The sequence below is a fragment of the Colias croceus genome, chromosome 15, assembly GCF_905220415.1.
Source record: "Colias croceus chromosome 15, ilColCroc2.1".
NCBI classification, from domain to species: domain Eukaryota; kingdom Metazoa; phylum Arthropoda; class Insecta; order Lepidoptera; family Pieridae; genus Colias; species Colias croceus.
In genome coordinates, this window is record NC_059551.1 from 1,452,767 (window position 1) to 1,468,087 (window position 15,321).

General features: G+C 35.8%; 1 protein-coding gene across 1 annotated transcript in view; it reads left to right on the top strand.

Moving 5' to 3' along the window:
* The window catches only part of LOC123697847 (Golgi-specific brefeldin A-resistance guanine nucleotide exchange factor 1), a 35,246-nt gene extending 20,068 nt beyond the window's left edge, over positions 1–15,178 (top strand). The window contains exons 21-30 of the mRNA XM_045644409.1: positions 3,729–3,838; positions 4,137–4,341; positions 5,221–5,327; positions 5,727–5,808; positions 6,112–6,200; positions 10,387–10,557; positions 11,031–11,198; positions 11,683–11,782; positions 11,878–12,695; positions 12,995–15,178. Of these exons, the coding sequence (XP_045500365.1) occupies positions 3,729–3,838; positions 4,137–4,341; positions 5,221–5,327; positions 5,727–5,808; positions 6,112–6,200; positions 10,387–10,557; positions 11,031–11,198; positions 11,683–11,782; positions 11,878–12,695; positions 12,995–13,309 (2,165 nt within the window). The 3' untranslated portion in view covers positions 13,310–15,178. The remainder of the gene's footprint in view (positions 1–3,728; positions 3,839–4,136; positions 4,342–5,220; positions 5,328–5,726; positions 5,809–6,111; positions 6,201–10,386; positions 10,558–11,030; positions 11,199–11,682; positions 11,783–11,877; positions 12,696–12,994) is intronic.
* Positions 15,179–15,321: the final 143 nt, after the last annotated feature.

Below are 15,321 nucleotides of genomic sequence, written 5' to 3' on the forward strand. Positions count from 1 at the left end.
CATTATTTATTGTTTCCCTGGCAAATACAGTCACTATGAAATTCAAAACCTAAATCTTCATGTTTATGACACATGCTCTTAAATAAATCTATTCATTCAGTATGTTTTTTAACATTGACCCTTATTTGATATATTATCATATCTAATCCCACTTTGCTAATCTTCTTATGCGTTATCATGTGTTTAATTGGGATTATCGTTTGTTTAAATTTTAATCAGTCCTTAATAAATAGATAGAGCCAATACTTCTCTTAAATCTTCTCTTTCATAATGTTGATAAAACAATTTTAAATCCATACTAATATTATAAATGCGAAAGTAACTCTGTCTGTCTGTCTGTCTGTTACTCAATCACGCCTAAACTACTGAACCAATTTGCATGAAATTTGGTATGGAGATATTTTGATACCCGAGAAAGGACATAGGCTACTTTTTATTGCGAAATATGTACCACAGGCGAAGCCGGGGCGGACCGCTAGTACTTAATAATTCAATGCTTTCATGCCGTCTATATAGTTGCAATTTAAACGATAATTCTTAATCAGAATCAAGCACAATTCACCATAATAGCTATTTTGTAAATGTCATTTACAGGTACATAAATGTCAATGTCTAGCTCAGAATAGTAATTTTTACATCATGTACTGCCTTTTGTACTGCAGAGAGGAGATGTAAAATCCGAAAAAATAAAAGAGTATATTGATAGAAAACAATTTATTCGAACTTGAGTGCAATATGTCGGTAGTCGGTTTACATGCGTGCTTGGATCCAGCTTGCAAAAGATGTAACTCTTGCAAAACCAGCTGGGAAGCCACGTTGACAGCCGCGCGCTGATCCAAACGATGTAATACCAATCTGTTAGAAAAGAGAAAAATTTAAAGTGTATTGTAAATGTTATTAATCAACTTGTAGGAGTTACTGGTCTGGGTAGAACAGTTCAATTTTTAATAATAGATACTGAAGCTTTAACAGCTCAAGCAGTGAGGACCTGAGACATATTTTCGAAATATCATGATATTATGAAAACTAATGACATGTATCAAAGCTTTGTTACTCACGCCAATCTTAGACTTATAATTATTAATAATCCACAAATCTCATTATAGAAGTGAATTATTTCACCCCTTTCATGCAATAGAATTATAACAGAGGTCACTGAAATAAAATCCACAACTTGCAACTTAAACAGTTGTAGAAAAGAACCTTCTTATTTTGGAGGTCTTTTCAAAATGACATAATTACTAAGAAGTTACAAAGTTATTCTTACCAATTGCCGTGTGCCACCATTGTTAACAACCAATGGGCCTCCGGAATCACCACCGCACGTGCTGGTACCACTCGCGCCGCTCACGCACAGTGTAGAGGATATGATGATGCTACCGAACGATTGCGCGCACACTTGGTTGGTGATCACTTGGAGATTCACTTGGTTTTGCGTCTGGCTCACACCACCCCCTAAAGTGTACGGTTATAATGTAATAAATAAATTGTAAAATAATCGGAAAATAATGTTTTCTGAAGTTTATTTTTTTTGTTTCGCATCTCATAGACCAGTGTTAGATGTTGGATAGTATGTCTAATCTTTTTGTTATTGAAAAAGAAAGAAATAGTTGACAGAACTTACAATCACTAGTTTTTCCAAAGCCAGCAGCTGTCGCCCAAGCTCCAACGAAGTCGTTATTTCCGGTAGCTAAAGCTATCGGACTGATTACGTCTGAAACAAAATTTTATTATAAACTTTAAAACACTAGATGACTAGAGCGCTATCAGACACATGTTTCCCTATATTGTTAAATTTTTAACACTTTAGGGTTGTTATAGACAGCTAATTTATTCGTAGGATGTTAAAGAAAGTAATTGTCATCCATTGTTTTGATTTTTCATGCAGATTAAAAATTATAATATATCGAATACGTATAAGTTAAGTACTATAAAGTCTTATTCGTTCACAATGGAAGATGATCGAGAAAACAGAACATTCCTTATTCATTTCAACTTACTGGTATACTGGATGGGGTTGATAGCCACAACCGCGACATCATTGCTCAATGTCTGCGTGTTGTATGAAGCGTGTGTCTGCACATTATTAGTGTTGATTCTCAAACCGCCGGAGAACAACCTAACAGAGCCCAACACTACAGTGAAGTAGGAGGCCTGATTGCGGCCATCTGTCCAGCAGTGAGCTGCGGTAACCAGGCGAGAGTTGCTAATGAGAGAGGAGCCGCAGACTGATTGCTGGTTGCTCGTGAGTGTTATGACTAGACCACCCTGGAAAATTAAATAGGGCATTTGTAAAAGAGAAATTATGTGCAGTGTTAAACGCAATTGATACAGAATTAGAAATATGGAAGAGGACTGCCAATGGTTTAAATTTTTTAAAATTACGCATGCTATAACTAGTGACTTTGTTAAATTCGTTTGTAAAAAAAGACATGAATTGAAAACGAAAAAGGCAGTGTTACACATAATGTACACTAAAGTATCGATCGCGATTTAATTTCATCGATGAATGCAGATCAACATTTAAAACTTAGGTGGCCAATTGAAACTTAAATTAAAAAAATAGTATTTTCTAGTGTTTGATTTTACGCGAGTATTATACATTTATAAATTAAAGACTTTTTAACGGATTTTAAACGCGATTTATTCATTATATTGGTCACGGAGAAACAAAATAATATAATGAATAAATCGCGTTTTAAATCCGTTAAAAAGTCTTTCATTTCTAAAAAAAAAATATTTACCAAGTGTGGATGAGCACCTAGCGCTGCAGGCGTACCTCCCACTATTCTGGAGCCGTCGAAGTCTTGTCCAAGTTCCGCTTGTCTTATAAGACTTGCTTTAGGAATGCCAATGGCCTCATGATAGTTGATACCTATCGGTTCTTCAGGCCTCGCATAGCACACGGCAAAGCTGACGGCTACCAGTAGTAACTTCATGATGATGTAGTAATTGTTGTAATTAACGCAGATTTAACTAGTTTATATACTCAAATATCTTATCTGAAACTATGATTGACCTCTAATTTGGTGTATAGATTAGTAATTGGGTCAATTCCTTAAACGGCGGCATGCATTAGGTTTATCTGTCAGACATGGCTTAGGATATGTCTGGTCTGTTAAGGTTAACAACATTTGGAAGATATGTTTGATTTATTCTGTACAGCATTCACAGATGAAAGATAAGTTTTAAGAATATGTATATTATCAATTTATACCATTGAGGGAAATTTTTTTTTCAAACTGGAACCTTCCTGTGGTATTTGAAGCTTCTCAAATTATGCACGTATTAATTAAGGCTGAAAACTTTAATCAGATCTGTTATTGCTTCTCACAGAAATAGTCGCATTTCTTATGAGCAAGTATGTGTTATATTTGAATTACTGAAGATGGCAACCCTATTACAAAAATTCACGGTCAATTATAATCCATTGGCAATGAATATATCAATAATGACATGAATTTCGTAATCATAGAACTTTATCTACGATAATAATTAATTAGTTGCTTATCTTTTCGTCATATCGCTTCAGACTTGAAGAACCAGACAGGTTTGTTTTATAGTTCTAGGAATCAGAAATTGTTTACAGTAGCCCTTTAAGAATTGCAATAAATGTAATCTATTTAGGGGATTTATTATTAATTCAATGTAAGAGCTATCTCTAAATATATTTTGAGAATGTATTCTACAATGTACAAAGAAATATTCATTATTGTTTGTTGTTTCAGCATCTGCGAGTCGATCAGAAGGTTCGGAAGAAGAAAATGACAGAAGACCAACGAGCGTTTCATCCGAGAGTGAACTGTCGCATTCGCCGCAAACGCAGGGATGGATATTGGTAAGGGTTTTATATAATTCAAGAATTTAGTTACACACTATGAAAAATGCTCTATTCAATTGTAATGTACTGTAAAATCTTTGAATTATTATAATTTTTACAGAACTTCCACAGCGATACGTGGTGCTCTTAGGAATTCATTGTAATTGTCGTTCTTAAATTAAAGGTTATAACGAATTAAAGGATTGAAAACGCGATTTATTCATTGCATAAAGTGTGTGTTGCATACTTATGCTGTATACTGTGCATTCTGTATTATGAAATGAAACGCCAAAGAATATCTTACTCCCCTTCACAGGTGAAAAATGAGTCGGGCAAAACGACAGAAGCGGTGGAAGTGGAACTCGAACAGGTCACGCTGCGTGCCCACCGCAGTTCGGCTCTCAGCCGCTGCGTGGAAGCGTTAGCGCTGGTCATACGTGACGTAGCGCACGTGACGCCGCACAACTGCCGCGCCGCAGTGCGAGCGGTGCGCTTGTTGGCTAGAGCCACACTACACTCTGGTAAGTGCATTGAGATAGACATATGGAGACGACACCGCCTACATCACTTATGTTCCGCTCAACATACGCCATATGGCGTAACTGCAAAAAAATGCGTAAAGTGAAACGAATCAAATATGCCTTCGTGTGTGTTACGATATTGCACAAATAATACAACATATAGGAAAAATGCAAAGAAATTACTTTCATCGGTAAGTACCTAACTAGATAATAATTTTTAAAACTTAGAGCAAAAAAATGGCGCACAGATTTTGTTCGTGGTGTCTCCTCCATACGAAGTAATATTATCTCAATGGGTAAGTGATACTGCGTGACGCGTAACATTTCCAGATTCTCTCTCTCATGGCGTGACTCTCAAAGATTACATGCTGCACTTTGTTAACCGACTTCAATAAAAAGGAGGAGGTTATCAATTCGGCCGGTATGTTTTTTTTTATGTATGTACACCGATCACTCCGAGGTTTCTGAACCGATTTACGTGATTATTTTTTTGTTCGATGCGGGATGGTGTCGAATTGGTCCTATAAAAGTTTTGTTCGGATAGGCCCAGTAGTTTTTATTTTATGAACATTTTTGTCTGTATTTGTAAATGTTGCAAGTGCAAGTTTTAAGTCGGTTGTTTTTAACGCAGTTATCTGAAGAAGGTACCGCAAGTCTTGTCTACGGTGGAACCTAATACTAATACTATTGTGTACTCGTAGAGAGGGTCACTCGTGGTACTCGTGGAGTATTAGTATTGAAATTAAAGATCCAGTTCGAAGGACCATTTTTTCGTCCTTCAAGTCTGATCAAAAGTTTGCTATTTGATGATAAGATTGGTCGGTTTTATGACAGTTGAAAAGCAAATCGAATTAGTTTTATTTGTTTTACAATTTCCAGGTAAAACAAGTAAACTACGCGACAATCGCAAGTCTAAAGGTCGCGGACGCTCCGATTCGAGCGATGAAGAAGATTCACTGGACAGCTACCACAACGTCAGCATACAGGTGAGATATTTTTATTGATTGCTTTCTTTGTGTATCAAGTGACACTGTTAACAAAATTTAAGGGTATTAAAATTGGCAAAATAAGTCTTTCTGATAATCTTAATATACATATATAAATCTCGTGTCACAATGTTTGTCCTCAATGGACTCCTAAACCACTTAACCGATTATAATAAAATTCGCACACCATGTGCAGTTCGATCCAACTTGATAGATAGGATAGTTTAAATCTCAAATTGTTTTAGAGAAAGCGGGCGAAGCCGCGGGCGATAAGCTAGTATTAAATATTTTGACAAAAAATGTAAAGAAGTTAATAGAAATGACTACTGTTTTATTTATTATACTTATTTAATTAAAACAAATATGAAAAGAAAGTCTTTTATAATATGTTTTTTTCAGCTGTTAGACCTCATGCACACGTTGCACAGTCGAACTGCGCAAATATTCAAGTGGTGGAGAGACGAGGCCGATCAGGAACAAAGTGAGTTAATTCTAGATATCTATACTAATACAAAAGCTGAAGAGTTTTTTTGTTTGTTTGAACGCGCTAATCTCAGGAACTACTGGTCCGATTTGAAAAATTCTTTTGGTGATAGATAGCCCATTTATCGAGGAAGGCTATAGGCCGTATCGTTACGCTAAGACCAACAGGAGTGGAGCCACGCGGGTGAAACCGCGAAGCGCAGCTAGTTATTAATAAAACAAAAAGCTTACAAAATGTTCTTAAAAATTTAAAAATTTTGATGTGTCTAAATATGCCAATAATTATTTTGTTATATTTTAGAAGATGCAGAAGAATACGATCTATGGGAGGTGGCGTGGAAACCTCTCTTGCAAGGGATTGCTGAATTCTGTACGGACACAAGGAAACAGGTAAGTTGTACATAGTTAGTCTCAATGTGGAAAGACAATCAAGTGTAACACAATGGATAGGAAATATGGGGAGAAAGATTTTTTTTTCTTTATTGTTTTAGAAATACATTCTGGGCTTTACTTTACAAAAGTGCCATTCTTGACAATTTGTAAAGTAAACATATTTATGCTTAGATATTTTTTTTCACTATCCTTTGAAAAAAATTTTTTTTTTGACCTACAATTTTGTCATTGAATTTTTTTAGTTTTGTTGGAAATCGAGACAACCCGATGATTAAACCCGGGGAGGGCTTCTACTTAGGTTTAGAGACATTTATTTCAGAGAATTTTACAATTCACTTATTCTAACGTTTTATAATAATATTTAAGCTTACGTACACCTTGACAAAAAAAAATATTGCGGGTGCGTGTTAAAATTTAGTTGAGTTTTAACGAATGTTCCTATATTGTATTGTTCTATATAGTTCCTATAGTGTATTGTTTTTGTATATCAAACAGTATTTGGAAGACATTTTACAAATCCTGAAACTATTTTTTTTTCTGACTTTCTCAATATGCGGTTTCCAGGTCATATGACTATCCAATACTAGACTAAGATATTTTTCTTCATCAACCCATTGAGCCCTCAGCGGCCCGATCGGTCCCAGACACAATAGATTTTCTATTGTGTCTGTGGTTCCGGGCCCTGAGTTATTTTGTTTAATTTGTTGATTATTTATAAAAAGTGGGGCGGGTGTTGGAACTTTTTTAGATTTAGGTGAGAATATTATGTAATTCGTTTTTTCAACGGTAATTGTCAGTAGGTTATTTTGTAGCCAAGTGTTAAGGAGGGTCATGTCATGTTGAGCTTCCGATATCAAAGAGTGTATTGACTGTCCATAATGGAATATGGGTGTCGTCAGCATATAGACTTAAATCACCTTTGAAGGGAAGCTCATATACGTTGTTTATGTATACTATGAACAAGAGTGGGCCTAGAATAGAGCCTTGTGGTACTCCATAACATATCGGCATAGGATCACTTTGACATGATTCAATTTTAACAATTTGACAACGGTTTGCGAGGTAGGATTTAATTTATTCATGAGCTGTTCCCTTGATACCAATGCAATTAAGTTTTGTTAGCAACAAGCCATGGCTCACGGTATCAAACGCTTTTTTTAAGTCCACAAAAATGCTGACCGCAATATTTCTATTGTCTAATTACAAATAAGTTTTGTAGTAAGATCGGACGTGACTACTTGCCGACCTCAGAATCATCGTTAATTATTCTTCTTCTTATTTTTGTTACATTCTCTTCTTTTGCAATTTTTTTTTTGTTAATTTTTATCTGCACCAGGGTAATGTGGACGGACACTGGACGATATAAAGTGGAGTAAATTTACAACTTCTTTTTTTTTGTAAAATCAAAAAATTCCATGTGAGGTAGCGGCGTTTCTTTTTAACCGACTTCAAAAAAAAAAGGAGGAGGTTATCAATTCGGCCGGTATATATATATATATTTTTTTTTATGTATGTACACCGATTACTCCGAGGTTTGTTCGATGCGGGATGGTGTCGAATTGGTCCCATAAAAATTTTATTCGGATAGGCCCAGTAGTTTTTATTTTATGAGCATTTTTGTCTGTAGGTATTTGTAAATTTTGCAAGTGCAAGTTTTTTAACGCAGTTATTGTATTTAATTTATTTGTTATTCTCTTATGCCCGGTTCCTATATTTGAAAAACGATCCGTTTTAGTTACGAATAGTAGTATAATTAACCAAGCGTAAGCGAAAATCGTTCCTATAAAAAACGTCTCGTCAAGCAACTTACCGACGGCTTCCTACTGACGGATGGGAGGGTTACTATTAACGAACGGTAAGCATATTGTATGGAGAAGACAGTTTATCGCGTTCCTATAAATATTTTTAATGTCATTATGCTGTCAAAGTTACTATTCGTATAGCATTTTGTTTACCCGTCGATTTCGGGCGGTTAAATTCTTACTATTTCATTGTTTCCGCTTCAATATCGAAATGTGGAGTTCAGATAGTGATAGAGAAGTGTTTAATATTATATCGAATTTCGGAAGAAGATAGTGGGCGTGAAAGAGTATATATTATAGAGAAGGAGTGGATTTTTTTGCGACCCTGGATTCTCACGAATGTCAATTGAGATTTCGACTTGATAAAGAATCTGTTGAACAATTACTTCTTGAAATTTATCCAGACGTACGAATAAAAGGAGCCAGGTTAGTTTAATGGAGGCATTAATATTATACCAAACACGTCTAACCTTATTACATACCTAATTTATGTTGTCATTTCAGGAATCATGGGGTATCTCCATAACATCAATTACTGTTGACGCTGAGGTTCTATGCTTTAGGCACAATATCGATATCAGTGGCAGACCTATTTCCCTTGGTCACGGCATCACGCGTGAACGGGTGGACCGATTTCGATAATTATTTTTTTATAATGTTCCTTGAAGTACGAGGATGGTTATTATGGAAAGAAAACATAAACATGTACCAAGGGCGAAGCCGGGGTGGACCACTAGTATATATATGTGTCTATGTTTGCAATGTAGAAATCAATTTTTTAAACATTGTATTGTAAATAATAAAAAATAAATAAAAGTACATAATAAAATGGAATAAAAGTTTTATTTCTTTATAACTATGTTTAATTTTACATAGTAATATGTAACTACATAATATATGCCAAAGAACTGTCCTGTGATTCTTACGCGACAACCCTCCATCGATTATCATCTTCTATATTATATTCCTTAACGCTGTAATAGGCTCTCTGAACTAAATACATTTTTTACATAAGATTTACATTTAGCACTAACAAATTCTTTTTCTACCGTGTGTCTAGATATATTGCTTAATAATATACAAAAATTAATTAGTTATTGTGTGTTCAGTATTTCAAGGGCGAAGCCGGGGCGGACCACTAGTATATTTATATGTATGTCTATGTTTGCAATTTAGAAATCAATTTTTTAAACATTGTAGTTATTGTAAATAATAAAAAATAAATAAAAGTACATAATAAAATGGAATAAAAGTTTTATTTCTTTATTACAGTTTAATTTTACATAGTAATATGTAACTACATAATATATGCCAAAGAACTGTCCTGTGATTCTTACACGACAACCCTCCATCGATTATCATCTTCTATATTATATTCCTTAACGCTGTAATAGGCTCTCTGAACTAAATACATTTTTTACATAAGATTTACATTTTGCACTACCTAACAAATTCTTTTTCTACCGTATGTCTAGATATATTGCTTAATAATATACAAAAATTAATTAGTTATTGTGTGTTCAGTATTTCAATTATTTCTTCATAATATTTGTCCATCATCCTTATTATGTTTGAATTTTTTGGCTGAAAATAAAAAGTTTTCCTGGTAGGTATTTGACCAATTTTTGCATTAAATGTGTTGGTCAACGAAGTCCAACATTCATCCTTTAATTTATTCGTAGAAGCATTAGTCTCCTTACTGGTTATAATAATTGAGCAATCTCGTCTTTACTCATAGCCTTCTTCGATTTCTGTAACAGAAATATATGTTTGACTTTAAAAGTGTCCGAAGCAAAAAGTAAGCGGCAGACGATTTTAAAGAAGAAATATAAAGGCGTACTTACCGGCGTAATATCCATTTTTAATAAAATAATATATAAACAGTGGTCGTTGTATTGTTATTCTTTAATTATAAAACTTGACAATGAATCATCAATCAACAATGAATGACAATAATTTGACAACTGACAAGCAATGCACGCGTGCGCGAGAAAAACGTTCCGTTTTTGCTTTCTGTGTAACGCATTAGGTTGTTTAGAAGGAAAATTATCACGCAGATGTCTACAAATATATAGTTCTTTAGTATTAGTTCTTTATTAATAAGAAACTTTATTCTTAAAGTTTATAATTCGGCTGTATATTTAACTTATTTTGTCCTGAATTTTGTGTTATTTTAATTTCAATTTGGCTTATAACGAAACGCACATCTGTGAGTGAAGAGGGCTCGGTATTTTTATGACCAACGGATGTCCGTCGATAGCACGTCAAGAAATAAAATTGTGGAACGGTAATAACGACTCGTAGTTAGTTCTAGAAAAACGGATAGTAGCTTTGATACTATGACGATCCGTTGAATATAGGAACCGGGCATTATTGTGTAGGTGTCGAACAGCGCGATCGCGTACCTGCAGCGGGCGCTGCTGGCGCCGGCGCTGACGTCACTGCGCGGAGCCGGGTGGGAGGCCTGCTTCAGCTGCGTGCTGCTGCCGCTGCTGGCGCACCCGCCGCGCCGCCACGAGACTGCCGCGCGCGCCAACACGCTCATGTGCAAGGTGCGTGTGTGTGCGTGCAGCTGCGTGCTGCTGCGTGCTGCAGCTGCGTGCTGCTGCGTGCTGCAGCTGCGTGCTGCTGCGTGCTGCAGCTGCGTGTCGTCTAACAGATACTCTAGTGTGGACCTCAAGCACGCTTCGGCTAAATTACATCGACCACATCTGCACAGAAGATCGGCGTGAAATGTTCTCATATACATTTCTACACCCTTCCCTGTATTCCCATTTCTTTATTCTTTTTAAACAATTCTTTCCTCTTTCCTTACTCATAAAACCCGAGCTATTGCAACGGCTCCATACCTCTGCAATATTATGCAGAGGACCATTTATGAGCGGAAGTAAACCCACCAGCCCAGCTACCCCTTCTGATACACATATGTCTGTATGTGCAGGTGTTCCTACAGCACCATTTAACCAAGATATGCAGATCTACCAGTCCTGTTACCTCTTCTCACACATATATTCCCATGTTACAGGTGTTCCTACAGCACCTCTCGGCGCTGGTAGCCCGCGCGTCGTTCGCAGCGCTGTGGGCGCGCGTGGTGCGCGTGCAGCGAACACTACTAACGGCCAGTGCGGAGCCCCTGAGGGAGGGCGCGTTGGAGTCGCTGAAGAACATGCTGCTCGTTATGCACTCGGTTAAGGTAGGGCACGGTTATAAACCCCTGCCGTTGAAGGTGAACGGAGGCCACCGTTGGGTTTTAGTCGGTATGGCTTCTCGCGAGTCCCACATACCCCCTGACGTAGAAAAACTGCAGAGGGTGATGCGTAAATACATTTCCCAACGTTAAAAAAAGGACACGGTAACAAAAAAAAAATAACATGGCGGAAGACGCGCTTCCCGCCTCGTGTTCGAATTTTTTGTATCGTTTGAATGTCATAAAACCAAATTCAAGAAAAAAAGGTCGTGTTCCATCGTTACAGTATTGTAATTTGTAGTCATTGAAATAATGTTTCATATCGGTTGAAATAGTTGTTTATTATCCCAATAGATGGCGCGCGGTGTGTCTCTTAAACAAATAAAAGTGAAAGAATAGAATAAATTCGATTGCTTTGGAGGGATCTCGGGTGGCCGAAAATTTAAATATACATTTCAAATTGTAGTTCATTTTTTTAAATTCCTTTCAGATTTTCAGCAACGGTGACGGGTACAATGACCTGTGGTACCTAACGTGGGACATTATTGGCGAATTTCTGCCCAATTTGAAACAAGAACTCTTCCCAGACGGTAGGCTATTAATATTTTAATATAGTTATCATTATCGACTTGTGTTTACTGCGTTTGTGTTATTACATATTATAATTACTTAATTTTATTTTCAGTGAACGACAATACGAAGCCAGGTCAAAACCTGCCGAGCCACATGCAACCATCCATCCCCCACTCGCTTCCTACCCTAATTCCCGTCGCGCCAAACAGTATGCCCAACGTTCCTTCGTATAACACATCGCCAACAAACACCAACATTGGCCAACACCCACAAAACATGACCCAACTTCCACCAAACATGGCCCAATACCCGGCAAACATGGCCCAACCTTACCCATTACCCGCCAACACACTCCAGTCCAGTCCCACTCACATGCAACGACAAACATCGAACATTCTAGTAGGCTCTATGGCCAGTTCACCAGTAAACTTACCAATGACACCACCAGGCGGGCCAACGTTGGTCGCACCTGTACCATTACCTGGGACAATACAACAGATTCTACCGCCAACAAATGTGCAAAACACAACCCAAAATGTGTACACGTTACAACATAATGTACCAACACAACTACAAAATGTACCAATACAACAACCAAATGTACCACAGCAACAAATCGCCTCAAATGTACAAGACAGTGTGCAAACAACACAACAATATGCGCCAGCAGTACAACAGAATATACAGTCCTTACAACAAAATATGCCATCGGTACAACAGAATATGCCACCGGTACAACAGAATATACCGCCGTTACAACAGAATATACCATCGGTACAACAAAATATACCACCGGTACAACAAAGTGGTGTAACTAGAGTGATGTCACCAACACTAGGCCCGCCTGTTAGTGGTATGGTGGCGATTAGAAATCCGTTGTACGATCAATCGGGTTTAACATCATCAGTTTTGCTACAGCCGTTAAATGAGGTAGGTGATTTTTAACTTAAAAAATTGCATGTGGTTTTGATTGCACTTTAAAATATATACTTAACTAAACATTTTATATTTCACTAGTACACAGGTGTAATTCTGATGTATAAACTATATTCCTATAAAGTTTTATCTAAATCCGTCCAGTAGTTTTTACGTGAAAGAATAACAAACATTCTTACATCCATCATGCATCCATCAGCATGATTCCATTCTTCTAGATATGAGACGATTCATTTTTTTGTACTATATTAAAATAATATAACTATAAATAAAACATTTATTTATTTTTCCAGATGGTATCCACCCCGATCGGTATATCACTACAACCGACTCAACAAACGAACGAAAATACACCTGACGAACAGACAGAGAACGTGCAACAGAGCGAAATATTCGCTGAATATCTGACCAATCCCTACAACGATGTACCTAAAGATGAGAAGAAATCCTTCAGCGCGAATGTGACACCTATGCACAGTAACAATAAAGCTCAATTTGGCTCGACAGATAATGTCAATGCGTCTGGAATGTTCAATTTTTCGAGTTACTTCTCGACCGGAATGGGCTCTGGCGTTTTTGATACCCTAATGTCGACACAAGAGGGATAGCGGGATGTCGATGTTGGCACTTGGTTATAGTTTGTTGAATAGGCTCTGGTTCTGTCAATGTTGTCATTTTAAAACATTTATTTAAAAGAAAAAATAAACTGAAAAGTGAAATCTATTGTCTATTGTTGTTTATTCAAGTTTGTTTAGTGATATGTTTTCTAAGAGCTTTCAAAATCTATATTTTAGAGCTAGCGCGCAAGAGCAACTGTCTCCGCAACTATTTTGTCTCTCCCAACAACTCTATGGGCCAGTAAGAAAGTGCACGCACGTAGCGACACAACTTCCTATAGAGTTGATGGGAGAGACAAAATAGTTGCGGAGACAAAAGTTGCTCTTGCGCGCTAGCTCTTAGACGTCTTACACATCCATTTCTTTCAATATATGAGAGTATATGACAGAATCAGGGCTATTTTCGATTTTTATTGTTTACTGGTTAAATATATTCCATTAGCTGAACGTATCTTTATTTTATACTAAGGCCATATTTATGTAATAATAGATGACAAGATTTATATGTATAGATAAAATTCTTTGTTGAGATAAAATATAATATACTATTAGCAGACCTAGCGAAATTAGTTCTTCTTTTTTAAATTTTTCTTGACAAAAAATTATAACAGTACTATAAATATATTTTATGGCCTACCAATTTATTTGTAGAATTGATTAGAATACTTTATAATTATGATAATTATGATCCAGAAAAATTGAAAGAAATGAAATGAACCTAGCACAGTTATTTGGAATAAATAAATTGTAGATGTCTGTGAACTATTATAATGTACAGATTTGTTATACGAGATAAAATAAAATGTCAATCAAAATTATTATTTATTTATGTAAATGCGTATTCTAAAAGTACAACCACGACCCATTAATAAATTGACACGGCGCCAAAACTTCATTGTTACAACTTGAAGTAAAGAAACTATCAAACTACAGAAGAATAAACAGTTCTACGCAATTATGTTATCGTAACACTAAAATCTCAAACAGCACTAGATATAAACAAGAATTGCAATTAAGATGTAACTGACGGACGGTCATTGCTCCACGAATAGTTTTATAGCTACGCGGAATCGTAATTAACGCATTTCGCAGTACAGTAAAATAGAACGAACCATTATTATGGTCCAGTTATGGTCTAATTAATTTAAAAAGATAATTAAAAAGCGCGCGTGCTCTTACTTTTATGTCTTCGTCCACAGATAATGTTTGTGGAATGTCAAATAATGGTAACAATTTTGGTTAATTTAAAAATCGAACATGTTTCTTTTTTTTTGTTTTACGCGTCCTACTATAAAATACAGATTTAGTTACGCGGAAATAATGTGCGAAGGTTTAAAACTGGCCTAATTTATTTCCCTTCTGTGTTTTTAAAGTATAGGATAGGTGTATATTAAAATTAACTATGATTTTTATGTATTCACATTTTACCGCGTCAGTATGTAGATAAATAAATTGTCTCACTGTTTTAGAGCCTAGAGGACGTTAGTCTATAGGTCTATGATGAGTTGACAGTTTTTTTTTATTCAAGCTTAAAAATTGTATTTAATATGTGTACTTACTATTTCGATGCACACAGATTATAGATAGGTATTCATATTGTATATTTTCTGTTCTTTTTATATAATGCCATAATTATTACATTCCAATTAACTTTTTCAAAAAATCTGTGAGATCTTTATCTTTTCTACTAGTGTTGAATTGTTTATGTTTATTCTGTATTTATTAAAAGAGTTCAGGGTTAAAACGAGGAAATAATGTAAATTGTGTAATTATAATATCAATGCTTAGTTTTTGTATAGAGAGCTATATATACTTATCGATGTAATGTTTAGATGTTTATTAATAAAGTGTTTTACTAAATTTGTTTTTTATTTCAATTAATTCCTTTACCTTTTAAAGAGTCATTGAAGTCCTATGTAAGTTATGAGGCAGATGTATTTCACATCTGTTACTAATCGAGTTATTTTACGGACATGTAAGTTTATTAGCCGTCAGTGTCCGAT